Here is a 27,174-nt window from a genome sequence, read left to right on the forward strand (position 1 = left end):
CATCTGTGGACACCGCGAGCGTCCCCGCATGCAGAGCAGCACGTCGGGGCCGGAGGAATCTAAACGCGCCACGACGTCCCAAGACCGCAGTCAACGCTGTGGCCTTTTATAGTCCGGATGCTTCGCTCCGAGTCCAGGGGACTCCGAGGAGAGGTAAAAATAACCGCCCAGCCCAAGGAGAGCCTGCGGCCGTATCTCCTCCGCCTGCGATAAGACGGAGACTCGTACCAAAGATGGTCTGGGTTTCGGGGCAGTCAGCGCCGTGAAATGAAGAGAAGGATGAGCCAGCGCTCGTGCCGAGGGGTTATCAGCGGCTCAGGGCAGGGCAGCGAGGCCGAGATGAGGCCGAAGAGGACGGGCCGTGCTCCTTGAAAGGAGCCCTAAGCTGCACGTTCGCCACTGTCAGCACGAGGCCAAAGGCCGCTCGGGAAGGCAGATACCCCACTGGATCACATCGGCTGCGCCAAGATTTTGGGAGATCGGGCAAAACGGCTCAAGGCGCCCTGGCCGTCAGCCAGGTCTCCATCTCGGGGGGAAGCGCTGCTCCGCGTCCCGTTTTGCTATGCAGGTCAGGGAGCAAAGCAGGCTTTGCCTGTGGCTGCCAGGCTGCCCACACCCCGAAAGCAAACACCTGCAGATTTACCCGAGCGATTACGGACTTGTAAACACGCTGTTGGGGGAGGCCTGGGCTACGGGCGCCTGGGGGGCCGGTACCGCGCAGCCTCCCCGTGCACGGGCGGGAGCCGGGCCGGCGCCGAGGGGCCGCCCGACTGCTCTGAAGGCAGGGTTTTATTTCATTTAACCTCGCGGGCGCTGCGGGCCTGAGGCAGCCCCCGGCCCGGCTCGGCTCGGCTCGGAGGGAGGCAACCGAGCGGGCCGCACCCGCCTCCTGCGAGCCGGCGGCCCCGCCGCACCTCAGCGCCCGCTGCCTGCGGCCGCCCCGCCCCGCCCCGCCGCTCGGCAATCTCCGGCCGCGCTCGGGTGTTTCCGGCGGCTCGGGCGCTTCCGCCTCGCTGACGAGCGGGGCTTTCCCAGCTGTTTTCCGTCAGCGCTCGGCTCTTTCCGCCGCGCGCTTCGGGTGTTTCCGCCGGCGCGTTCGGGTGTTTCCGCCGCCAGCTTCGGGCGGACTCGGGCGCTTGGCCGGCCTCGTTCCTTCCCTCCCCGCCGCCTGCCCCGGTAACGGTCGCTGGGAGTTTAAATGAGCAGCGGCCGGACCGCGCCGCGCCGCCGCCGGGACGCGCACTGAGGCGGGGCCGCGGCCGCCGCGCCCCGGGCTCGGCGAGGAGGAGGCGGAGGTCGGGGGGAGCAGGATGACGGTGCTGCAGGAACCCGTCCAGGTACCGACCCCTGGGCGGCACGGGCTCGGGCTCGCCGCCGCGCTCAGGCCCGAAGGCCCGGCCTGGCCTAGCGGGGGGAGCCGGTCCCGCCGCGGCGCTCCGCAGCCCGCTCGCCGCGGGGGCCTCGCCGCCGCCGGGCCCTCTCCTGCGGCGGGGATCCCCGCTGCCCTCGGCCCGCTCCGGGCCCCGGGCTGCTCCTCCGCCGCCGGCGGTGGGAGCGGGGCCCGGCCCGCGGGGCGCCCCGGCGGCCCTCCGCTGCCGGCCCGGGCGCCTGTGCCCTGCCGGCTGGGACCCTCCAGCCCCGGCGGGGCTTCTTCTGCGCTCCGTGCGTCCCCCGGGACGGGCTTCCCCCGCCCCGAGGGGGTGCTCGGCCTGCCCGGGGGAAGTCGGCCTCCCCGCGGGAGGTGTCGGGCTCCCGCAGCGCCGCAGCCGAGTCTGCTTCCAGAAAAGGCCCTTCTGCTCCCCCCGCCCCTCAGATCCCTTGGGAGACCTGTTGATTCCGCTCTCTCCATCTCGCTTACCTGTCTGTGTTTGCTGCCGTCCCACTTCTACATGCTCGCGGTGTGCTCGGCTCTGTACGTGTTGTGCGAGTGAAGGACGTTCCTGATTTCCCAAGGAGTTGGTATCTTCAGACTGATAAGAGACCTAGAAGAGAAAATAATGCAAATGTCATCGTTTCCCTACCATATTTTTAGTCTGATTGCAGTTCTCCTGATGGACTTCCCACTCTTGTTTTTAGTCTTCCCATCCAAAACACAGGATTCACTGACTAAGGAAGCTGCTTCCTCTTTCCACCTTTCCTATATGCACATCACTTTAACCAGCCTTTCTGTAATTTTCTATTAACCACTCCTCTTTTTTGTGCTTCCATTTTTTTTTATTTTTGCCTTTTTTAACACTTTTTTTTCCCCCTTGATATGTTAAAAACCTCTCACTGTGTTTTCCTAGTATAGGAGTCGTGTACTGTCATGAACATAGTGAAATCATTGCTTTTGGCTCTCCTCTCTTCCTTTAATGAGAAGATGAGGGAGAAGAAGGATTTCCTCTGTGGAAGAGCATCCTGCTGCCTTGGCCCTGTCTGTGCAAGATGGTGGCAGTGATGGTGCTGCTGCAGACCAGGGTTTGTCCTTGGTGCCGTTGTTCTGTTGTCCACTCTGAGAGCAGTGGTCAGTGGGGTGCTGGAAATGCTTTCAGCCACCTCATCCCTCTTCTGCAGTTGCTATTGCTGTTGTGCTGGAGCTGGACTGTTGTTTCACAACAGTTGGATATTCTAGGAAAACATGGGATTACAACAGAAAAGGAAGCAAGAATGCACAGTTTTGAGTGAATGACAGGAAACAATATTTAATGTTTCCAGTACTGTGCTAATTAGACTAATGAAGTGGAAAATAATTTGTTATTCTGAGACTTCCCTGACAGAAATGCACAGTCTTATTTTCTCCAGAAATGTAAAGACCTATCTAATAACATTCTCCATACTCAGACTCTTCTCAACTTGAATATGTTTTGATGGGGCTTTGCTGCATTGAATATATCCATTTTGACTTCATCTACTTTGAAAGGCCGAATAGTTCTTTAGTCAGTGGTTCTACTACTGTCTGCCTTGCTGCTATTCTGTATGTACAGCAATACTAGTAAGTTCAGGCTGTGGCCTTGGTTCCACTTTCAGTGGCAGGGAAGGAAGCAGAGCACCCTCCAGAACGAAGTCAATGTTTGAGTTCAACCCACGTTCTGACTGTGCTCGAGCAAATTGTTGATCCTAAACATGCTTGCTCCTTTTCTCCCCCCTGCCCCCAGCAGAGGTTTTTGTTTAGTTATTTGTTTCCCCATTCTCTGCTGGTGGCTTGACAGAAGCCTGGCTGCCTTGGTCACCTGTAGCCCTTCTTGGGAATGGATACAGGCATGGTGCGGGGACTGGACTGCAGTATTACAGCAGCTTTCCAAACCAGCTCACGTTTGTTTCATTACTCATGTAACATGTCCAGTGATCAGTCTCCATTTTGCAGGATGTGTTTAGATTAAATCAGTTGTATTTTTGAGTTCCCATTTTAGCAAGTACTTATCTCTGGTTTTCTGTTTTTGTGTGTTTTAACAATGCTCTTACAAAAGTTGACGGTACTTCTCATTTTTTGTCCTTGCAGAGATTTCTCCTGTCTAGTTGTCTGTTCTCTCCCAGGCTTGCAGATGTCTATGGGGTTTGTCATTCCAAAAAACCTGTCATCTTTACAGTTGCGATATGCAAAGTGTGACAGATAAACAATGTAATCTGTGTGTATATTGCCTTATAAATATTGTTCCTGAATGAAGTTCCTGTCCTGAAAAGTTTCCAGTTCACTGGTTAGACCACATGCACACACGCATGCATGTGCGCACACACCCTTAATACGAATAAAAGTGCCAGAATTTCAGTAGAGAACAGACCTCTACTGTACTTCCTGATGTGGTCAATTAAAACTCTTCAGCTCAAACATAAAGCCATTTATCCCATGTGCTGAGAAACAGATTAGATGCCTCTTAAAATATTTCTGAAAAACATCCTGAAAATGAATGCTTTTCTTAGGCTTTAACTGTTCGAGGTAATCATCTGCAGTGATCCACTTGAGTGATGCTTGAACTCCAAGGCTGTGGTGTTGTTATGGTTGTAAGCACACTGTCAGTATATCAGTGCTCAGTTATATAATGGACAGACTTTCCATAACTAGTAAATACAGCAAGGGTTGCCACTGAAAGCTCTCTCCTCCCCTGTGCCCACCCTGAGCAAGTCTTAAATTGTGGTAGGAAGTGATTGCTGGGCATATTAATAGGCAGGAAAGCTTTGAACATAATTTCCAAGGTCATCTAACTGTCAGAAGAGAACCCCAGTCTTTTAAGAGAGATCTTGGATTTAGCTGCAAAGTGACACTTGGACAATGCACAGGATTTTCTGGATAGAAGATGGACCTGTCTAAATAGGCCTTTATTTTCCTGCTTTTGTCTCTGAGCATGCTTTGCCACTGAGCTGTGCCTGGTATGGTAGTTTTGGAGTTCCCTGTTCACTTTGCATTTACAAGTTAATGCATGTGCTCAGTAAAATGGGAAACTAGGACCTGGAGGTTTATCTGCTATGGAAAGCATGTTAAAATAAGATTTTGTTGAAATGCTTCAAGCTGCCCTCCTGTCTATAGTTGTTTGTAGCCCTGAGAGCAGATATTGCAACCAAAGTTCTCAACTGCTTTGCGTGCTCCTGAGGAGACTTCTTTGGGTCTGAATTGACAGATTCCTGTGAAAGCTGATCGCTACCACAGGAAAGAAGCCAAGTTGTACAATTGTGTTGGACAGTCCTACTCTAAAGTCTTTGGGGATTAAATAGTTTTCATTGGCTAAATGGTCTGAAGCAAAAATGTTGGGGCCATTCTTCATGGTGTTCAGTTGAATTTTGTTTGTTTGTGAGTTTCCTTTAAGTATCCTAGAACGCACTGGTTTAACGGTTCTCGCGCGTGCCTGGGAGTCTCCCAGTTCTCTCAAAGCCACTAATGCTGTATCGGTGCAGTGAACTAGAACCAACCACATTACTACTGTGTAAAGAGATTGACATTCCTGTTCAAAATTTGCTTCCTAAAAGGTGCAGAAGAAATCTTTTTTCAGTGGCTTGAGACAAAGTTGTAATTTGGACTTCTGCTGTTCTCGTAGAAAACAATTACTGCAGAGGTAATTGATTCCTTGCCTCCTTCCCTTCCTCTTACTGTTATTGTAGGACAGTATGTGCAAGGATCCAGTAGTTTATGTACTGGAGGCACGATTCCAAGTTGCACCTCTTTGGTTTCAAAATGGCAATTATTATGTAACATGGACTCTACCAGTTCACTTGCACCGGGACACTGCTTAGCGGTGGTTGCTGTTAGAGCCAGTACCTGTAAGCACACCGAGTTACCACCATGTAAAGACAACTGTTTTTAACCTGAAGACAGCACAGCCAGGACAGGGTCATCCGAATGTCTTTTGTGACTCGGTAGAGGAAAGGAAGAACTTCTGAGAGCAAGAGCAAAAGGGAGCCTTGGGACTGCTCTAATTTGGGTGTAGTCTCAAGGATTTTAATATCCTGCTTCTGCCTTGTCCTTTCTCTGCCATGCCATCTGAGGGGCACAGAGCAATATATGGCCTTGCAGCTTTTTGAGGTGAAACAGTAATCACTTTGGGCAGACTCTGTGGCTGAAGTTATTTTAAGTGTGGAATACAACCAGAGGGAAAAGAAGTGTTCATGCTATAATAATCAAACTAAGAGAATTCATTTTTAAAGACTTTCACAGGGGCTTAAAAGTACCTGTTGGCTTTTAAATATACTGATAGAAGAAAACAGATCTGTGTAGAGGTTTTGTATATAACATTCTGTATAGTAATTAGAAGCTCTGGTGTGTACTGTTCACAAAGCCTGTGTAGGCTTCCTGTGAAGAGAACTCGCACATTTTTCACACCCTGAGTTTGTCAAGTTTGTGTTGGAAGTAGCAGCATATGGTACATGTAACTGTATGTGATGTTGGAAGTTTTTTTTCTTTAATGAAATTGGCACTTGGTTTTCCTGCTGGGAATAGCATTGCTGGGTGCTATATCATTAGCTTTGGAAGAGATGAGTGTCTGATACATTATCAGAAGCTAGTTTCTGTTCTTGTCTTCAGTTGCTTATAAATACTGGAGAAGTATTAGACCGCAGAGCCTTGAGTTCAGAAGTGCAAATCTTGTTTGGATCAGGAATGACAAAACTACTGCAAAATGGCTGTTTGCTAGCTTATGGGAAGCTGCTTTGGAACTGGAGCAAGGCTGCCAGATGGGAAGGAATTGCAGGGCTGATACCAACCCATCTCACCTCGGAAAACAAACCCAGATAAGCGAGCATGCCGCAGCTTTTAATAGGTGGGGAGGAAAGACCAAATAGATGTTAAAGGGGTGGGATGGGAAAAAGAACTTCTTTTCTTAAAGATAATAACAGTTTTAAATCTGATCTGAGGCAAATTACCTGTTCTTTTGCTGGACAGCTCTTGCTTTTAACTCTGCTAATAATGACAGCAATGCAAGTAATTATGACAGCTACTTTAAATCATGTACACAGTTCGTACACACCTGTACATACACTTGACTTGCATTTCACAGGAACGCTACCATGTTTTGAGTCCTTCTGATTACTGACATATTAACCCCAAACTCTAACTTCATCCATGAAAAAGGAAGATAGCTGTTTTTGACCAGATATGGGTGTGTGAGCAAAGCGCAGAAGTCGCTTGCCCTCATGTGTGTCTGTATATATCCATTTGTCATCTCACTGCATTTCACTCATTCTTAGGTGATACCTCACAGCCTTAATCAGTGGCAGGAAGGAGGTGACTGGTGAGCAAAGACCCACACAAAACACCACAACAAAGAGCAGTGGATCACATTCATCTTGGTTCTTAAAGGAACACCGATGTCTTAACAAGGAAAATGCTGTGTACCTCATATGCTTAATCAACAGCAGCCTGCTATTGACAGCCTCGGACCCTGACGTGGTTCCCAGTCCTGTTGGTTTTCAGTTTGTCATATCTCATCTTAAGACAGTTAAAATGAATTTGTGCACAATGTCTTTAAAAACGGGTTGTGTACCACAGCTTGCTTTTTTCTTATGAATTCAGGCACTGCAAAGAGGTAAGAGCAAAAGCAAGTCCTCTAGTAACCAGTTGAGGGATGTTTTTATTCTCACCTTTTCCTAATATGTTACAATTTGGTGACAGTTTGCAATAATGCCTGCTCAGTTACGCACAAGGCTGAAACTCAGTAATGAGTGGAAGTATTCCCCACTATTTCCATGCATGTTGGCTGAGGTTTGTAGATGACTGTGTACAGTAACAAGTGAGCACCAGTTATATTCTTAGACTGTTAATGACACTTGTGCTGAGTTAAATTTTAAATCTCCTTAGTAATACTTGAAACTATTTATTTTCTTGTCTTACAGGCTGCTATATGGCAAGCACTTAACCACTATGCTTACCGCGATGCAGTGTTCCTCGCAGAAAGATTATATGCAGAAGGTGTGTACTTTGCAAAAGTGAAGTTGATGTTTTTCAGTTTTGATTTAGGATTTTAAACCTCTGGTCCTGCTTTGTCCTGCACCAGTTGCTGTGATAGTAAGTTAACTTCATTCTGCCTGGGAAAGCAGAAGAATGCTTCACAATTAGGTTGAAAAATCAAGTCTTGTAACAATAGCCATGTTTTTTTACAGTAAAACCACCTTTTGCAGGAAAAGACAAATTAGACTTGGAGTCAAGTGCTTAAGTATAATGTTTCCAGTGGTCTGTTATGGTGTCAGATGGGGGAGTGGTGGGTTTTTTGGGTGTGGGTTTTTTTATTACCTTAGGACTGCATGTTTTTTCAAGGGGACTTGAGGATAGATGTAATACACAAATTCTGCAGACTTTCTTGATATTGAAAGCTAGCTTCACCAATAATCCTGTTCTCATATGTTGATTGGTGTGTTACCTGAATGAAGAAGTCTTGTGATGATGAGATATGTATAAAGTGAAACTGAGATGGTGAGAGTGAGAACATAAAATGGAATAGATGCCTCCAATTCTATTCTTGTTATTCATTATAATGCTGCCAGATCTATGGTGTATCTTGGATACTAAGCAGGCAGCAGAAACACAAATCTCTACTTTTCCCAGGTCTTTCAAAGACCATTTTCTTGCGCTCTAGTCCTTTTCTTTCATATCTCTTTCTCTATGGCTTCAGATAAGCTTTTTATCTTCTCTGCTTTTTTCTCCTTGATACCAATATTCAGCTTTTCTTTTTCCTCTCTATTTTGAATGATATTATCCCCTAATCACTAACATGGAAAATAAAACCTTAAGCTGAAAAATACACATTTTAATTTTTTCATGCTAAACAGAATGGGAGCTTATAACACTAAAACATTTTATCTGTTTCATGCTCTACGTCTTACAATTAAATATTTCCCTTTCAACAATATATTGCCTGACAGGCCCATAATGCACTTCTTAACACTGGAAGCACACATCTAATTTTTGAGAAATAAGGACTTTCTTCCTCTTGCCTTGGCAAGATTACCCAAGAAATGTGGGCTCTTCCATCTGGTGCTCAAATGAGAAATGTGCAGGAGTCTTAGGGTGGCCATCAAGGTGTACATAAAGGAGATTGTATTCAGGGTAAATTTGTCATCCCTAAAAACTATGTGCTGTGAGATACAGGAAAATGCTAGAAGGAGATTACCAAGGCAGTGGAAACAAAGAGAATCCCCTCTTTGCCGAAGCCAGGAGGAGGTACACAGCCTGATGTACTGACATTATCTTTGGAGAATAATACCGTACAAGAACACTTCTGCTTTTTTTGGTGGACAACAGTGCTGAGAGAATAGCAAGTGCAATTGCTTGGTTCACGTAATTGCTAACAAAACCTCTGATTTCTGGTTAAAATGAGTAGTTATACTGCAGAGCAGAAGCTACTGAACCTGAATACAGTGATTCCATAATGGCCATAAGATTTTCATCCTGAAAAGAACTTTTTTTTTTTTTTTTTTTTTTTTTTTTTTTTTTTTTGGTTCACCTGCAGTTAGTCCCTTTGGGAACATGTGGCTTCATAGTTTCCAAGGATTCTTGCAGTGTGTTAAGTTAGTGGATAAAAGAATTGATTTAACAAACACAAACTCTTATTTTTGATTTATTTATATTTTTTAATTTATTTGTTTTTGATTTAAACACAGACTTTAGTCGTTTACTACGTTGAAAACAGACTTGAGCAGGCTGCCCAAGCAGCTTTTGTACAACACTCATTTTATATATTGATTTTTCTGGAGTCCCGCATAACTAGGTGAAGAAACATCATAATTATTTGGTGTTTTTTAGTGCTGAATTCCATCTGCATGGTAGTGCATTCTGAAAAGTGTAATGTGGGTTTTGAAATTGTTTGAGTTTTAAATTGCTTGCCTTCATAGGCAGCCTTTCTTTGAAGTAAAATAGCTTGTTGCATGTCAGTGATTTGAGAGTAATTTTGGGGAAGTACAAATAGGGTAAAACACCATAGCTGTACATGATCACTGACTATATAGGGTTATTTCTTTCTTTTTGCTTAAAACCCAGAAAAGGCAGTGAAAATGAAGACACCAGTATTTCACACAATCGCTAGCTTAACGGTAGAATTAACATATCAGCATGGTTCTCTGGCATTTTAATTTCCAGCTTCCGATTGTGCAGTAAGATTTTAAAGTTACTTCAGGGGTGAGCTGCTGTCTGTCCTTTATGCTCTAAGCACAAGTTTAAATCAGCAAGTCTGATCTCGATCTTAAATTGGATGCCAAGTCAAGCTCTTTGAATGTATCATGTACTGCGGTGGAACATTCTCTGCTATGGAAGAAATGTTGAAACAGACATGATCAAATCTAAATACTTTAGGTTTCTGTCACAGAGAAATGTTTCCCTCTTGATTATTCTAGCATTTGGTTTAGGTAGAGATTATTCTTTCTTAAGATGACTAGTTCTTTCAGAATTTAGAAACCTGTCAGGACTAAGCCTGGAGAGAATTTCCAGGAAAACTTGTCCTTATCACTGCTTCCTTACATAAATAAAGCATCTGAATGGTAATATTAAGCCATATGCCCAAAGAAATAAATGGGTGTAGGCAGCAAAAAGAACTAGACTAAATGTTAGGGGTAGAGGTGACTGGAAATTGTTCTGTTTTAATAGTCATTAAAATCATAAAATTCGCTTTAATGAGTCACTCGAAAATGTAGAATCAAGATCTTCAGGAAAAATAACAGAAGTAAAAATAGAAATAGAAGTCGATTTGAAATTAGGATTAAAACTCTTAATTAAGCTACTTTGGCTGAAATTGATCCTCCCTGCTTAAAAGTTCTTTTACTTCCTGACAGATATCATTGCACCAGCGTTTCTGCACTGCTTAAGCTAGTGCAAAGTGTTACTAGGAAATGTCTTGTGATAATATTCCGAGCCAAGTCTTGCTGTGGCCAGCAAGTTGTTAAAGTAGCTCTGTTGTACTGGGAATGACAGCTTCACTTTGCTTGACTCGCTGTTGTTTTAACAACAGGCTGGCAAATCACATATTTAGATTGGGTAGCAAAAAGGATCAAAGTTCTCTTGCAACAGTAGATGTTAAAAGTTGGTGTGACTATATAAGAAAATGGCATGTTGAAGTTCACTATATGCTGACTAATAAAGGAAGTGCATCTCGATCTCGAACGTTGGTGCTTGGGTTTTTGCATCTTGTTGTTAGCTGCCTTTTACCCCTTGATTGCCTGTATCGAAATGGTTCTTTTTTTTAAAAAAAAAAAAAAAAAAGGCAAGTGAATGTTTTCCTTTTTTGTTGTTTTTTTAGTACATTCAGAAGAAGCACTGTTTTTACTGGCAACATGTTACTATCGCTCAGGAAAGGCATACAAAGCATACAGGCTTCTAAAGGGACATAGCTGTACTACCCCACAATGTAAATACCTGCTTGCAAAATGTTGTGTTGACCTCAGCAAGTAAGTAAACCCTTTATGTTCTGTACCAGTGTTACAAATACACTCTTTTTTGTTTGGATTTCTCTTTGAAAGCTGTCATATTGTATAAAATAGTAATTCATTGGCTTTTCAAATCTAAAGGTTATTATAAGTACTTAATTTTGCTTTCAGATATGGACCTAATGAACATTAGCCTATATTGCAGAACTCTCTAAAAGGTATTGAATAACTTACGGAGGAGTTGTCAAACTGTGTAGGGGGAGAAAAGCTGATGCTGAGAAGACTGAATGAGACCAATCTGGGAAGTTTGTTTTGGTTTTGTGTGTCTCTGATACTTTTTTTTTCCTCCTGTGTTATCTTGACTTATTTCATCAAGTGTTTCTAGTGTGAATTTAACAGGCCACTACCCCTAAAATAGTAAACTTCCTCCTCTTTGCCCGTTACTTACTAATGGGGGGAAAAGATGGCAGACAAATCTTGCTAAAAAACCTTGAGTCTGCACCCAGGGATGTGCTGTTTTCAGCATCAAAATCAACCTTGAGGGACGTAGTGTCAAGGGATCTTGCTGGATCTCTGGAGTCTAACAGCAAGTACATATAAATGATATTGTTTAAACTACAGGCCCTAATGATTGCCCTGAGAGTTTGGTAATGAGGGTATTTCACATCTCCGTAGCCTTTTCAAGCTTTTAAAGCTGAAATGTGGGACCCAATGTATGGCTGAGATGCAGAATGGAGTGGATGAGGGAGCAAGGGATGCAAAAACCTTTTTCAAAAAAATTTGAAGTACTCTCAGGTTCTCTCCAGAATTGTAAATCTTTCTCTACCAGAGGGCTTGTTTTTAACAAGTGGCCTGCCTTCAGCAACAAAAAAATTAACTTCTTTAGAATAGGTAATAGGTGGAGTTTGATGCAGTATGATGTGATTATTTTGCAGTATTAGTGATCCTACCCACAACATGTAATCAAAATGCAGGTCATCTCTGAGAGGCAGCAGCGAAAGCTTTTCTTTTTTCTCCCCCTCACCCCCTCCGAAGTCCTTTGACATCTTTGGAGTATTGGGGATATCTTGACTTGTTGGGTTTCTTTTGATACTGTTTTAACACTTTTGGAGTTATTGGGATTCAGGCTTCTCTGCAGCTGTTTCTGTTGAGATGGAAATCATGTTAATGCTCTACTTGGAAAGGTCCCTGTGGAATAAATTTGAAGCTGGTCATTCTTTCTCTCTCCCTTCCTCTTACAGAGTCTGGTGTGTGTATAGCTTCTGAACAGATTTTGGTTAGAAACGTGGGATTAAAAGAAAATCTTTACAAAAGTTTATTTTCTTTAGAAGCTGTTAAATGTAACTGTCACTGGCATTATTTCAGTTGCATCTGTGTAAATGTGCTCGCGTACCTTATGGGTATGGGAATGGTCTGCACTGACAGAAGAGTCTACATACCAGTGTAACTTCACATGGAGGGGAGAAAAGGAGATGATTTGTTTATGCAGGTTTCAGTTTGAAATGCCAGAGAAGCTCCTCCCTTCCCCCTCAAAAAGGCTGTTTAAAATAATTTTCGAGCTTGATAGCACAACACATCCCAAGTGAGCAGTGTTGCTCGCTGCAGGTGTGGTAGATGCAAGATAAGCCTTTGTTCTCCTTTTGAGCTCTTCTCTTGTAAGAAACCAAGGCATTAAAATCCAAAGTTTGTGCCATATCCCAGTACTGGATCTGAAGAACTGAGTGTGTGGCACCTCACAGGATGCATTTGTTACTTGGTTTGGCTTGATTTCCCAATTGTTGCCTTAGCTCGTTACTGGTAAAAGGCCTTCAAAAATGAAGTGGCTAGAGGATTTCTTCCCCCCCCCCCCCCACCACCACCACTTTCTTTTAGTGTTCTACCTAAGATCAGGCACTCCTGCAAAAATTATCTTGCATGATGTGTTTCTGTTTCTTTGGAGTAGTGCAAGCGGTTACTCCCACACCCCACCAGAGATGCTGAGCTGCAGAATATTGCGTCCCTCCATGTTATTAAAGGAATCAATCGCTTATTTAAAATTCACTTTTTTTTAGGAGCTAGTTTGGACGTGATTTGAAACTCGAACACTGACAATGGATTTCTGTTTTTGTTTGCAGCAGGGTGAAAACACAGGACTACCAATACTGTGAGCCTTGTAACCCCTTTAAACCTCTTGTTTTTTAAAAAGGCTCGCAGAAGGAGAGCAGATCTTGTCTGGTGGAGTGTTGAATAAACAGAAAAGCCATGATGACATTGTTACGGAGTTTGGAGACTCTGCATGCTTTACACTCTCCTTACTGGGACATGTCTATTGGTAAAGTAACTTTAATTTTGTCTGTTAAAGCATGCACTTTGATTTGACCAAACCAAACCTTAGCCAAGAAACTTTCAGTCGCTACCAGGTTCAGCTCTCTCTGGGTTACGTAGCCTGAACAACTTCAGAGTATGACAGATGCACATAGATTATTATGGAAGCTAACTGACTTGGAATGCGAGCGTAGTTTGGCTTTCATGCAGAGCTTCTGAGTGCTTGAAAATATAAAGGCCTCTTTTCCAGGTTGTCAAGCATGCAATCCAAGAGTAATTTTTAATAATTTTGGGCTTGTTCTGTGTTCTTCTCAAAGTGAAACGTTCAAGGCTTGTTCTGCAGGGTTACCATTTCAATTTCCTGCATCTGTTCTAAAGATGAACAGCTGTATTCTTCAAATGAAAGTTTTGAGGAGTTTTCTAATTTACTAATCCCTGTCAGAAAAATGTTACGTATTTAAGTGTTTTGCTTTTGCTTAGATAGAAGAAAGGTTTTGGTAAATGTGAACAGAGATTAATTAATAGCAATAGAGGATTTCTTGGATTCTTTCTTAGTATAGACTAGCACTTAGGTACAGTAATTTAGGGGGGGGACTGTGAATCTAATGACTTTCATCTGCCTCTAAATACTTCAGATAACTTGAAAACAACTCAATATTGCTCTGTTTCTGAGGCTTAAAAAGTTAGGAATGTTGCTGTGGTTCTCAACATGTTTTTGTTTTTCAGCTCTACTGGAAAGCTATCTTGAACAAAAGTGCTGTTCTTATGTTTCCCTTAACTGTTGCATTCTTTTTGCAGCAAGACGGACCGGCTTGCCAAAGGATCAGAATGTTACCAAAAGAGCCTTAGTTTAAATCCTTTCCTCTGGTCCCCTTTTGAATCGCTATGTGAAATAGGTAAGTCTGCAGAACTGCTTCCCTAGTGAAGGTGTTTGCTATGTTTCTGGGTATGTCAAGTTTTCTGATTTACCATCTCCATGTGGGAAGGTTTATTTTTACTCATGTCCAGAACTTGTAAGGAAAATGACCACAGAATTCTTCAAAATTGTTTTTGGGAGCAATAATGGATTGTAAATAATTTGCTTGTCATTAGAGCTCTGTCTCACTTTCTTCAGTTTTCACTATGTAAATAAGCATTACAGAGACAGTTTTACATTTTGCATTTAACAGTACCATGTGTTTTCTAGCCTATGTTAGTAGACCCTTAGGAACCACAGACTGCTTCTGAGAATAACTTTAAGAAGCAAGTCGGTTATTATTAAAACTGATTGTCCAGCTAGCAATGGAAGAACATTACTGCTTTAGTGTAAGGGAGTTTAAAATAATGAAATAAAAACACACCCCTTTTAAAATACTTTATTTACTGTCCTCTTCATTTCAACCCAGATCTTCAGCATGTAGACTCAGGAATAACTCTAGTTAAATCTCCTTCCCATCTTACAGGTGAAAAACCAGACCCTGACCAAACGTTTAAATTAACATCTTTACAAAACTTCAGCAGCTGCCTGCCTAACACTTGCACAACATTGGTATCTAATCACAACATATCCCACAGACAGTCTGAGACTGTCCTTATGGAAACGCCACAAGACACAATTGTAAGTTTTGCTAAAATCTTTGGAGATTTGAAGCAGTCTTCCCAGTTTAAGTGAATAATGCTAATTAGAAACTACACTGCAGGAATATCTAACAGCTGTCTTCCATTTTCAGGAGTTGAATAGACTCAACTTAGAATCCTCCAATTCAAAATACTCCTCCCTGAACACGGATTCCTCCATGTCTTACATTGACTCAGCTGTAATTTCACCAGATGCTGTCCCTCTCGGATCAGGAACTGCCATATTGTCTAAACAGGCTCAAAATAAACCAAAAACTGGGCGGAGTTTGCTGGGGGGACCTGCAGCTTTGAGCCCCCTAACTCCAAGGTAAGGCCTTGAGATGGACCTTCTTTGCAATTAGCTCCACTGTTAATATTGTTTGTGATTTGAAACAGGAGAGATGCATTTCCAAATATGATGTGCAGCACAAACCGTATTGGTAATGTACTATAAGTAATGCAACAGAAGCAAAAGCTAAACAACTTCAGTGACTGCTCTTCTGTTTCTTAAAGAAGCAATCGGTATTCTGTGATTAGAAGAGAGGAACTCTGATCCAGTATGTTGCTTGTTGCAACATTCACACTAGAAAAATCTTTAAAGGAATGAGTTTCTCCTCTGAAATAAACTGTTTAATATGGAAAGCTGCTCTAAGAGCTTTTCTGGAAGAATAGCTGTCTTCTAAAAAGAACACTTAGATATGTTCTTTCCTATATGATCTTTTGTTTAAATAAACAGCACTATGGTACAAGCTGTAACACTTATTTGGGCTGTTCTTGTATTAGTTATTATGCAGGCGGGCTGAGAACATTCTATATCTTTAAAATTTTAGGAATAATAATATTTTCTACCAAAGCATCTTTTTTTGTAGCTGAGAATAGATGGAAAGTAAGATATTAGAGGGTTAACATCAATTAATGGACTAGTTCTGAAATAAAGCTTATCTTCTGGGTCTCTGCTTTAACTACAGAGTCGGGCCAACTCTCACGGTCTAATACTCTGACGTTTCCACTTTCTTTTATAAAGCTTTGGAATTTTGCCGCTAGAAACCCCAAGCCCTGGTGATGGATCATACTTGCAAAACTATACAAACTCTTCTTCTGTGATTGATGTGCCATCTACAGGAGCACCTTCAAAGAAGGTATTTTGCATTCTAGAATGCAGTCGTTGTTCTATATGACTTTTACATTGCTATATAGTTTAAAGATAAACCCATAATGTAAATAAAACAAACATAGCATGTGAGCTGGATTGTGCTGATGGTGAGGAGAACCCAATTTATTGATTGCTTACAAACTTATTTTTGAAATACAGTTTGGCTGCCTAAGCAACTGGTTAGTCTCCCTTAGTCATGGAAATGCTCTTGGTTAATTCAGTGAAAATTTATGCATATATACTATGAAGTAAAAAAATCTGTTCTTACTAGGGAGTGGGGAGTCATAGCTACTTTTTGTCCTCTCCAGCACACAGACATGTGCAGATTGCCTGGTTGGTGGTGGTAAGCAGGCATGAGAGGCAACCTGAGACAAGTGCTATAACTTCCGTCCGCCTGCAATCACAGAGGAATGGACTAACAATTATGACTCTTTAAATTACGGAGCCTTCACAGTTTTTGTGTGTGCAGGGTGGAGTCTGAAGACAGCCAGAACTTGAAGTTGGCTTTTTTTTATGTATTCTCAGGAATGACTCTAAACAATACTAGAAGCAAGCTGAAACTCAACTTCTTGCAGGCAGTCCTTAAATTCTAGTTTGTAGACTGGTGTAATCAAAATACTGCTGGTCCTCCATGGAGAGCTGATAGAATGGTGCTGTTTCAGTTGGCTAAACCTTGTTTAGAAGAAACTTTAAAAATTTGCTTTTTTACTCTGTAAGCAACTGCCGTAGTTGCCATAGTGATGAAGGAGAGGTGGAATGTTGATGATGGTTGAAGAACCATTTGTTCCTTTTCAAAAACAAAAAAACCTGAGGATATTTTCATATATTTTTAGTAAATATAAAGTTGCACAAAGGGATGCTAGTGTTTCATAGGCAGCCAACTCTTAAAAGCTCAACATGAGTAATAGTGTTGAATTCCTCAAAAAGTAGAGCTTTGACCTTTATCAGAGTCAAAGCAGTCAGGCAGATAACCTCAACTGTTTTGGAGGGGAGGGGATCTTCTGAAGCCTGTGCCTGGGAACTCTGGAATCTCATCGCACAAGTCATTAAGCTGTCCTGTCTTTGGACATCTCATTACTAGCACCTTTACTAGCATTTTTTTTTTTAATTCCTCTTAACCGGACTCTCGGGTAACGCTTTGGCTGTCATGCTGTAAGGATAGTGTGTTTTAGGCAGTGTATTATTAAATTATTGAGAGCCTGTATAAAACGGTAAATGAAATAGCAAAGCGTAACCTTCCAGTGTAGCACTCATCTGCTTTTACTTTATATTCTAGTGAGATTTTTAATCTTACCTGTGTGCCACATGATAGATGAAGAGTTTCAGGAGATGAAGTCATACTTGCTTCTTTTTTGTTGCTTTGCTAGGTATGGCACAAGAGCATCCAGAGTAAATTTCACTAATCCATGTGTATGTGTTCTACCCAGCAGTATCTGGATGGCTGCCTAAGTGCAACTTTAAAAACATTGTAATAAATAGCTTAGAATACTGATCCATACTCTGTCCAATGTAAATAATTACTTGGCCAGTTTCACTTCTGCTCTTCAAATTACCAAGTTAGAGAAGGTTTAGTGTAGCTGTGGCTAGAATGTGCATGACTTACGGGGGCAGTTTCCTAGGAAACCTTTACGTAAACGAATGAAACGTTAGGATGGATCCAAAGATTTCCTCTCTGAGTGGGCAAGCATGCTTGCTGGCTGCCTGAAATGTCCTCTGATATCAAATAAATTGAAAGGGAAGAGCAGGATAGTTAATTCATAAACTAGCATTGCTTGTGCTGTCAGGCATCACACTTGCAGATTTCTTGTGTCTTAACAAACTTCTTTTCCAAATAGAGATCATGAGCTGAATGTTATGGTGCCTAGAGGAAGCAAAAGAATGTGTTTTAAGCTTTCTTTAAAATGAAGAAAAGAGCCTGTTCTTTGAATCCTTTATAGAAAGTCTATGTTCTAGATGCTCTGAATTCCTATCCAAACTTGTTCAGTAGGACTCGGATTCACAATCACGTTATCACAGCTCTAAGTTCCCACACATCAGCTGAGCCAGGGTAGGCATGAAAATGCACATTTTCCGCTCACAGAAGAGAGAATGTGACTTAGCACCACAGCATTGTCTTACATGCTTGTAACTTGTGGCAAATAGTGGGTACACCGACAATGTGACTTGTAACTTCTGAAGACAACATGATTAACCTAAATAGTGTTTTCTTGCATCTGTAGGCCAAAAAATGTGCGTATGGACACTTATTGCTCAGCTGACATGCAGAATTTGCTGTCCTGTGTTAACTTGACTGTAGGTCTCTGTTCTCTTAACTTTCTATGTTGCATTACGCAGATCCCTTTTTAAAGAAGGATATTTCTGTATCTCTCCAAAGGCTCATGCAGTAATGATTTAACTTGTAAAATACTGATTTATACTGTGAACAGGTATGTTAACCAGGCAGTTGAAATTATTGTGAAATCCTCAGGGCAGCGACTGTCTTGGAAGTGGTACTGTAAGAACCATAGTGAGGGGTTAATGGCAAATAGCTTCTGGATATGGTTGTAATACAATAACTCAAAAATGCTTTTTCCCTTGTTGTTCCTTTGTACAACTTTCTCCCAGTAGGGAAGGAATTTTAAATACTGTATCTTTTAATTCCTTTTATTCTTGCACAAACATTTAACATATAGTTTCTTCTTACCACTAGATGGAGAGATTTCATACCTTTCAAATAATAAGCATGAAGTTTTTGTAAATTTGGTGTTACTGGTATTTTACAAGCACAGTGAGAAATACTTTGGATGATTCTGGAAAAAATCCTCTCTTGAAAGAATCTGTATTTCTTTGTGCAGTGTCTGATAGGCAGAAGAGATTTGGTTTGATTATAACAGATTGAGGCTTCTTAGGGACATAATAACAAACCTGTAGAAACTTTGTGTTATGCAGACTGTCACCAGGATAAGCCAAGCTGGAACAAAATCCGTCTTCTCACAAAGTGGAAATAGCCGGGAAGTCACTCCAATCCTTGTTGCACAAACACAGAGCTCTGGCCCACAGACAAGGTAGGAAAAAGTTTATCTTAGTATTACCTGTTGCATTTTCTTTCTGAAGGAATTTGGCTATTCATCCTTTTTGGATGTTTCTGCAGTGCTTCTGTTTGGATGAGGAAGGAGTGAGGTGGGGCTTTTTGTGGTGGATGTGGGTGTGTGACTTTGGGGGGTTTTTTGGTCGTTGAAGACACACAGATGAAAACCTCCATGGATAAGGTGGAAGCTCGTGCATGGTGGTTTGTTTTAAATCTCCTTTGCAGTCAAACCGTTTCATCGGTAAATGGCAAGGCATTTTCTTCAAGCTACTGCTCATGTTCTTAATATGCAGCAGATTTCTCCCATCTTGTTGAGATGGGAATATCTGCACTGTAGTGCCTGAGCACTTTTATGTTTAAAACAAGTGTAAAAGCTATTTTTATTGGAAGTGGAACCAAGAACTTTAATGTGCTGCTTATTTTCAGTACAACACCTCAGGTATTGAGCCCAACAATTGCTGCTCCCCCAAATGCACTGCCTCGGAGAAGCTCTCGCCTGTTTACTAGTGATAGCTCTACAACAAAGGTAACAAACTTCATGCATCTTACAAACTTTGGGGGGTTTTCTTAGCCATGCCACTGCACTGACTAATAACAAAATTTCTCTGTATGCATAGCAATTCTAGAGCTTTAGACCTGGCTCTATAATGAGCAGAGCTTATGAAGTACCTAGTTGTACAAAACATATCATGATGTCATGATATGTTGTTTTTCAGCTCTCAGGAGTGCTCAACTAAAAGAGTAGGAAGAAGTGTCTTGAACAGAAACAAAAATATGTGCTGGGATGACAAATGCAGTGGTCCTGCTAGCTGTCAACCCATTTGATAAAGGGGCTGTGTTGTCCAGGTATATTTACTGAAAAATTCATTGGGGGCAGATTTATTATTTTTATTATTATTATTATTATTATTTTTACCAAAAACAACTTACTGTTTTCATTTCAGTTATCTGTTACTTAAAAATGGAAAAGAACACCAAAATACAATACTCATGGACCATACGTATGAGATGTGAATATTTGCCATCTTAAAAAAACAACTAAACCTTCAGTGTGGTTACTAGGCATCTGTATGCTTAAGTTTGAAAGTAAAGTGGTTGGGCACTCTTGTTAAAGCTGCAAACATACATACATGCGTTTCTTCACAATTCATTTGCAAGTTTAGTAATCTGAATTTAAGATTCTTACGTATGTAACTCTTACTCTTCTTCCTTTCAGGAAAATAGCAAAAAATTAAAAATGAAATTTCCACCTAAGATTCCAAACAGAAAAACAAAAAGTAAAACAAATAAGGGAGGAATAACTCAACCAAACATAAATGATAGTCTGGAAATTACCAAGCTGGACTCTTCCATCATTTCAGAAGGGAAAATCTCCACTGTCACACCACAAATTCAGGCTTTTACGCTACAGAAGGCAGCAGCAGGTCTGTTTTGAATGCTGTCAGAATGTAGTAGAGTCAAACAATCTACGTAATCTAAAAATGTAAATCTGCATTTTTAAGGTTTAATGAGAAAAGTATTGTTTGCTCCAGTCTAGCTTCTTTCTTTTCTGGCTTGCCCATAGCTATCATCTCTGTATAACTATCAAGCTTGATGAATTCAGTATCTTCCAGTTAACTTACAGAGAACAGGGGAAGAAGTAATAAAAAGTTACTACTTGTAACCAGATACATTTTGCAGGCTCTGGTCCTTATTAGTGATTAACATTAAAATACTGTCGGGCAAAATCCTTGGAAACTGAGTCAAAGGAGCCATACGTAATCAAGTCTTACTCTCCCAAAATTGGGCTTATATAGTCTTTTCTCTCTCCCTATATCCCATTTAGTTAAACACAGGTCTTTATCCAGGTTGTCAGAAAATCCTAGACAAACTGCCGGTTCCTTTCTTTTGGTTCGATAAAGTTTCCAGGCAGCAAGAAGATGTATCCATGGATACCAGACATGTGGAAACTCTGTTCAGACCTAACAAAATGTTTGAATTCTTGCTGTAGATATAGAACTCTGCTTACCCTGAACTTTGGATTTTCCTTCTTTCTGATTGTTCTGTTGCTGGCTTAAAAAAGTCAATATGTGACTTCCATTGCAAGGGCTGATGTTCAGAATATTATGCCTAAATTAGGAGTATATAAACCTGTGTCTGGGAACCCTTGAATAATTCTTGTGAGAATTCAAGAGCAGTGAATAGCTTCTGGGATTAGCAGTTTCAAGTAGTAAGTCTCAGCAGTCTCTTCCACTTTTATTTATAGCATTTTTTTTTTCCTAGAAGGTTTGATGAGCCTTCTTCGTGACATGGGGAAAGGTTACTTAGCCTTGTGTTCGTACAACTGTAAAGAAGCGATAAATATTTTAAGCCATTTACCATCTCACCACTACAACACTGGTTGGGTGCTGTGCCAAATTGGGAGAGCTTACTTCGAACTTGCGGAATACATGCAGGTAGGAACAGCGTGTAGTCTCTTTTACTCTTTTTCAATTTCATTGTGCATAACTTTGCACAAAATCTGTGGATTTTCTCAACTGTGGGCTTCTGTGGCTTTCACAGATAGTTGTTATAAGCATGAGGTTTGGATAGTAAAGTTATGCCTGGAATGGATTTAGATCTTGAAGCTGGATCAGTAGTCATTCTGCTTTCCTGAGGAGGCTATCTTATGCATTAGATCTTTTTAATGCTTAAGTTGTTTCCTCTTGCATGCAATCACTGGACTCTCCTCCTTGCCTCTCCCTTTTCACCCACATCTGTTCTGATGCAACTGTTTGTACTGCAGTGCCATAAATTAGATCACTGAAACAATTTGGGTTCTGAAACAAAAAAAACCTAGCTCCTTTCCACCATTTTTAGTTAACACAGATGACTTCAATGATCTAGTTTCATTTGCAGCCTCAGAAATGACTGCATTGGCACAGCTGAGGTGATGTCAAACTGTGGTTCAGAAACAAAAGTTGAGCAGCTAAGGGTATCCAGCAGTTTAACTCTTATTGCTGTTGTCCCGATAACTGATATGCTCATCCTCTACAGACAAGTTTCTTTAGAAGTTTCTGAAACAATTCTTGACTTACTGTGAATAGGAGACAAATGTGATAGTTTTCAGAAGTGTTTTTTAAATTGCACACAAATCTGATCAGAAATAGAGCATCATTCACCCTGTTCAGCTTTTCATGTGCAGTTTCTTTTGAAAACTGAGGCTACGGACCCAAATAACTTCCTAAAGCTGGTCGTCTTCCTTTGCTGCTTTGAGTGTTGTAACCTGTACAAAGAACTCAAGTTTCTGAAATAGATGTCTCTGAAATAGATGTCTATATCAGAAGTACTTCATTAGACAGCTGTTCCTAAGTGTACTAGTTTCTCATGAAAACGAAGCCATACTCCATGCACGGTCATGTGCGCTTACCCTGTTCCCATCTCTGCACCATCCATGTTCACTACTGTGATTCTCATGTTGTCTTTTTTCCTTGTACTTAACATGCCCTGCAATGTTTGCAGGGGGTTAGCACTCAGTATGAATACAATACCTGATGTCTGTTAGGATGGCTAACACACATAATTGGCCTGCACACGTATGCTAAATGTTTTTCTTATTTTTTGCTGATAGCTTTTTCTGCCTTGCTTGTGCACTACATTAAAGACAGTGTTGTAATCTGAGTCAGCCAGTTGGGAAGGCTGGCTGGATTTCTGCCTGCCATAGCTCGATGTGGGGTAGTCACTCCTTCATTTGAAGAAGAAGTTAAAAATACCACAGGGCCACAGTAGTTCTGCCTAGTACATTTATTTACAAAGCAAAAAGAATGCTCAGTTTGAATGTATGGTGCTTCCAGTGTTGACCTATGTGCTCTGCTTTGGTGAGTGGAATTTGTTTTTTAAACTTGATTTCTGTTCTTAGGCTGAGAGGATATTCTCAGAAGTAAGGAGGATTGAAAACTACAGAGTAGAAGGCATGGAGATCTATTCCACCACGCTGTGGCATCTGCAGAAAGATGTTGCCCTTTCAGTTCTCTCAAAGGATTTGACAGATATGGACAAAAACTCACCAGAGGTATAAAATGCTGTTATGTTGAGTGAGAAGAGTACTGTATGTGGCAAGATCAATGATTCAGAACAGAACTCTAAATTCCAATCTGATTCAAATGTATTCTCATGTGAGAAGTGCATGGTAAAACTGGAGAGGGAGGTGGCAGGATTGCCTGTTGAACTGATGAATGTCTGAAATGGCCTCTTAGAATATCAGCTTACATGGAACAAGTTGAAACCTCTTATATGTTAATGATTATTTAAATTTGCATTGGCATCATTCATCCAGGAAGACCAAGGATCAGTCAGTCGCTCTTGTTACATGGGGTGTTGCCTAATGGATTTGAGAACTGCAGATCTCTTTCCTGTTCTGCTACTGCCAGTATCTCAAGATAAGGAATCCTGTACCACCTTTTAATTGCTTTAGCTAATTCACTGGCACTCAAAACATAGTTGGCCTAAATTCCTTTGATGCGAAAATGTGCAATATTATATTCGAAAAGGCCATTGAATGAAAGGGCATATGGCAGTACAAAGAAACGATATGCGAAAAGTCAGGCATCTTTTAATGAGTGCCACAGTATGAGTAATAAAGGCATGTCACTTCATAAATGTTTGCTTTAACATAGTTGAGGAAACTAGATTCTAGTGGGATTTATTGTTGGAAGAGAGAATCCTGTTGTCCTCTTGTTAGCTTGTCTACTAGCAAAAAAGCAAACCTGTGAAGCAGCTGTGATGTGCAGCAAGGTAGCGTGGAGACAAGAAGAATGCAGACTAATGTGAGCAGTGGAGAACAGTTGTGGGAACTGGCAATGAAGCTGACAGTTTGGGAATGCAAGGGACCACAGGCTGCAGTGTCCTTACAATATTTGTAGGTTGCTGAGCAGGTGGGAGAGAGGAGGTTGCTGCTCTAATTGTCACTCTGCATATTCCAAGCTTGTCAACTGGAGGTAGCTGGAGAGTGCAAGAAAATGCAGTGCCCCCCTTCATTGTTCCTAGATGTAAGATGTTTTATTTCTAGTGTTTCAACAGCTTAGAAAGCTTTAATAATCAAAGTATCTAATTGGTGCAGACTTGTGGGGGTGCCCGTGGATTCTTGACCTCTGCTTCAGTTTGTCTAGTCATAAGGTGTGTGCAGTCTTACCTGCCTCACAGGAACAAGATCTAACGAATTTTTTATTATTATTTTTAATCTAGAAGAAAGGTCTCTCTCTCGTGTTCTGGTTAACTAGTTGGTGTTTCATCCTAGCAACAGTAGATATGTAGTCTTATGTAAATCAGTATGGGGAAAATCAGTTCCGCTCAAACTTTGTCACCCTTAACTTGTAAAAAGGGACTGCATGGTGACTTTGCAATGCTGTTTTTATTAGGCATGGTGTGCTGCAGGAAACTGTTTCAGCTTGCAACGAGAGCATGACATTGCAATCAAGTTCTTCCAGAGAGCCATTCAAGTTGATCCAAACTATGCTTATGCCTACACCCTGTTGGGGCATGAATTTGTGTTAACAGAAGAACTAGACAAAGCATTAGCTTGTTTTAGAAATGCAATCAGAGTCAACCCTAGACACTATAATGCATGGTAAGTTTTTTGCCTCATCCCCCTTCCATTGCGTGTGATACAGAAGTCCTTCTGGAGAAATATCGTACTGATGCTGCCACTGCCAGCATTTCCCTAGCACTCCTCTCTAAGAAGAGAGCAAAGCTGTTTCTGCAGAAGATGTGGGCCTCATGTTTGTTAACTGCTTGCTTCCACAAAGAGGGAGAGGGGAAAAAGTGGAGCTTTTCTAGTTTTCCTCAAATCTTCCTGGCTGCATTATCCCAGCTATTTTGTTCTTTTATGCAGTACTCTTAGTGCATCTGGTTCTTTATTCTTCCCTCCCAGGTGGTGAGACGAGAACTATTCTTTCGTACCTCAGGATATAATCTGTTTCTCTTACTGCTTTAGATATTTTTCTTCAGGAAAAAGCTGTAAAGGTCAGACCTGCTAGTGTAAATCACTTAAACTTTGAGAGGCTTATATGTGCTTTTTACTTTTGTTTGTAGCTGTTTAGCCACTTTATCTGTGTATCAGATATCTGTTCTTCAAGCTAAGCAGTTGAACAAAAAAGATAATTTTAGTCATAGTCTTCTCCCATAAGAAAAAGTTCATACCCTTGATTGAGTGGCAAGTCTGTAGAACATTTGTCAGGTCATGTTTACTGATGAAGGCTAGTTGATAATTAGAAGCAGTCTCATTTAACAGAATTGTTTTTGTGCTTGCAGGTATGGGTTGGGTATGATTTATTACAAACAGGAAAAATTCAGTCTAGCAGAAATGCATTTCCAGAAAGCACTTGATATCAATCCTCAGAGCTCAGTCTTACTGTGTCACATTGGAGTAGTAAGTAGATTGCGCTTAATTCTATGCTTGTTCTGTTTTAATCTGCTTCTGTACTTTGTGTTTGCAATGGGAAAGTCATATTGTGAACTTTTTTTTTTCTAAAAACAAATTCAAAGTACCTACAGCACTTACGATCCTCCAATATGAATGAATAACCACAGGATTAATGTGGTTATTCCCCAAATTACTTTTAGTCAGCGATGAAGTTGTATGCTATCAAGTTGTAGTGGCAGTTACTTCAACAGCATCAGTTCAATTAAATTTATGCAGCTGTCTGAAAAGTTGGTCATTTATCCATCTGCCCCTGCAGGATTTAGAATAACAGTAGCAACACTCTAGGGAAAGCTTGCTTATGAAGCTGTGATGCAGTTATCAAATGTTAATAATAGTGATATAAGGTTCTAAGTGTGATGGATAGCTACCTGCTGGCATTCGTTTGCCTGTTGCATGGCAGCGAAGCATGTCAGATTCTACAGGGGTAGTAGATACTTCTTGCCCCTTGCACACTGCTGTAAGTATCGAGTTAACTCCTAGCCAAAGGTTAAATGATTTCTGTCATTGGTTGGATGGAGAGTGTTGAGTGGGGAGAAGGGAAGCGGGCAAGAGGCAAAGCTTTCTTCTTGTAAGAAAACTTGCTTTCTTAAGGCTTGTTCTGGAATTGGAGAAGTATAATACTTTCAAAGGAACAGATTGTCAGTAAATGTAGCCAAATGAATTTGTAGTTGTCTGGCAGATCAGCTGTTATTTTCCCTTTTAAGATTGTCCTCTCCCTAATAGGTTCAGCATGCACTGAAAAAATCCGAAAAGGCTTTGGATACTCTAAACAAAGCTATTAACATTGACCCTAAGAACCCACTATGCAAATTCCATAGAGCTTCTGTATTATTTGCAAATGAAAAATACAAGGTAAGTTTTGGTACATGGACAGCTCTAAATTATCTTTAAACTGCTGTAGCTGTGAATGAGGATGCACTGGTAGCTAAACGCTTACACATTAGTGTTGGTAGCATCAGGGTTTGTAATGTGAGCAGGAAGAGCCTGGGATATCTTGCTCTTGTAGAGCGACTAACATAAAGCATTTGCTTTGACAAATACCTTCTTCATGGAGGGAACTATGTTAAATTTTTTGATTGTTGTAAAATCTGAGGCTGACAGGTGACCTTTATTTTAATCTGACTGACCCTGGAAAAAGACGAAACAGTGGGAAGTTATTACAGCTGTCACTGAGGTGTGGCTGTGTAACATGTGATATATCAGATTACTAAAAATGGCTCAGCAAACTGCCCTATAAAGCAATTACACCAATAAAAGCCTGGTATTTCAAAGGCTGTATTATCTAGCAAATAAAGGAAAGGTGAACAACTTCTGAACAGTCTGATCCCCTGTTGACTTGTATCCTATTTAGAAAGTGTGGAGATCTTTCCCACAGTCTCTTTCCAGTGACTCCTGTCCTCTAGCCTGTTTTTCTTGGCCACAGAATACAAGTCACAGTTTGGCTTTTGAAACCTTGCTTCAAAAATGTGTGTATGCATGTAAAGGGGAAGCTTTACTTAGGACTTGTTTTGAAAATTCATGACTGAACCAATTAAATAGAAGCTGTAGTAAGGTTGAGGACTTAATGAAGTGTCCGTTTGTAGATCGTTTCTAAAAATGAGAAGTAGAGGATAAACAAAAGATTAAATAAAAGAGCAAGAAAAGAAAACTTGTTCTTTATCATACCTAGCTTTATTCCTTCCTTAAAAGGCAAGATAAAACACATATTGAAATCTGACCCTTATTTCTTATGCTTGAGTCTTTGCAACAGTTCTCAGTATCTGTTTGGCTGTGATGCACACCCACTAACTTCCGTTCCAG

At 41.3% G+C, this 27,174-nt stretch overlaps 1 protein-coding gene across 4 annotated transcripts in view; it reads left to right on the forward strand.

The window, feature by feature from the left end:
• The first annotated feature begins 1,009 nt into the window (after window positions 1-1,009).
• CDC27 (cell division cycle 27) overlaps window positions 1,010-27,174 on the forward strand; it is a 32,439-nt gene continuing 6,274 nt past the window's right edge. The window contains exons 1-16 of one of the 4 annotated variants that reach the window (XM_064524538.1): window positions 1,010-1,337; window positions 7,297-7,372; window positions 10,689-10,836; window positions 13,001-13,126; window positions 13,918-14,015; window positions 14,562-14,716; window positions 14,829-15,043; window positions 15,740-15,854; window positions 18,779-18,912; window positions 19,362-19,461; window positions 20,152-20,359; window positions 21,201-21,370; window positions 22,813-22,965; window positions 24,311-24,519; window positions 25,203-25,320; window positions 26,098-26,226. In XM_064524538.1, the coding sequence (XP_064380608.1) occupies window positions 1,311-1,337; window positions 7,297-7,372; window positions 10,689-10,836; window positions 13,001-13,126; window positions 13,918-14,015; window positions 14,562-14,716; window positions 14,829-15,043; window positions 15,740-15,854; window positions 18,779-18,912; window positions 19,362-19,461; window positions 20,152-20,359; window positions 21,201-21,370; window positions 22,813-22,965; window positions 24,311-24,519; window positions 25,203-25,320; window positions 26,098-26,226 (2,181 nt within the window). In that variant the 5' untranslated portion in view covers window positions 1,010-1,310. Of the gene's footprint in view, window positions 1,338-7,296; window positions 7,373-10,688; window positions 10,837-13,000; window positions 13,127-13,917; window positions 14,016-14,561; window positions 14,717-14,828; window positions 15,044-15,739; window positions 15,855-18,778; window positions 18,913-19,361; window positions 19,462-20,151; window positions 20,360-21,197; window positions 21,371-22,812; window positions 22,966-24,310; window positions 24,520-25,202; window positions 25,321-26,097; window positions 26,227-27,174 lie in introns of all 4 variants that reach the window. The other 3 variants (XM_064524537.1, XM_064524539.1, XM_064524540.1) reach the window with 3 other exon arrangements.

Source organism: Dromaius novaehollandiae, chromosome 22, assembly GCF_036370855.1.
Source record: "Dromaius novaehollandiae isolate bDroNov1 chromosome 22, bDroNov1.hap1, whole genome shotgun sequence".
Taxonomy (NCBI): domain Eukaryota; kingdom Metazoa; phylum Chordata; class Aves; order Casuariiformes; family Dromaiidae; genus Dromaius; species Dromaius novaehollandiae.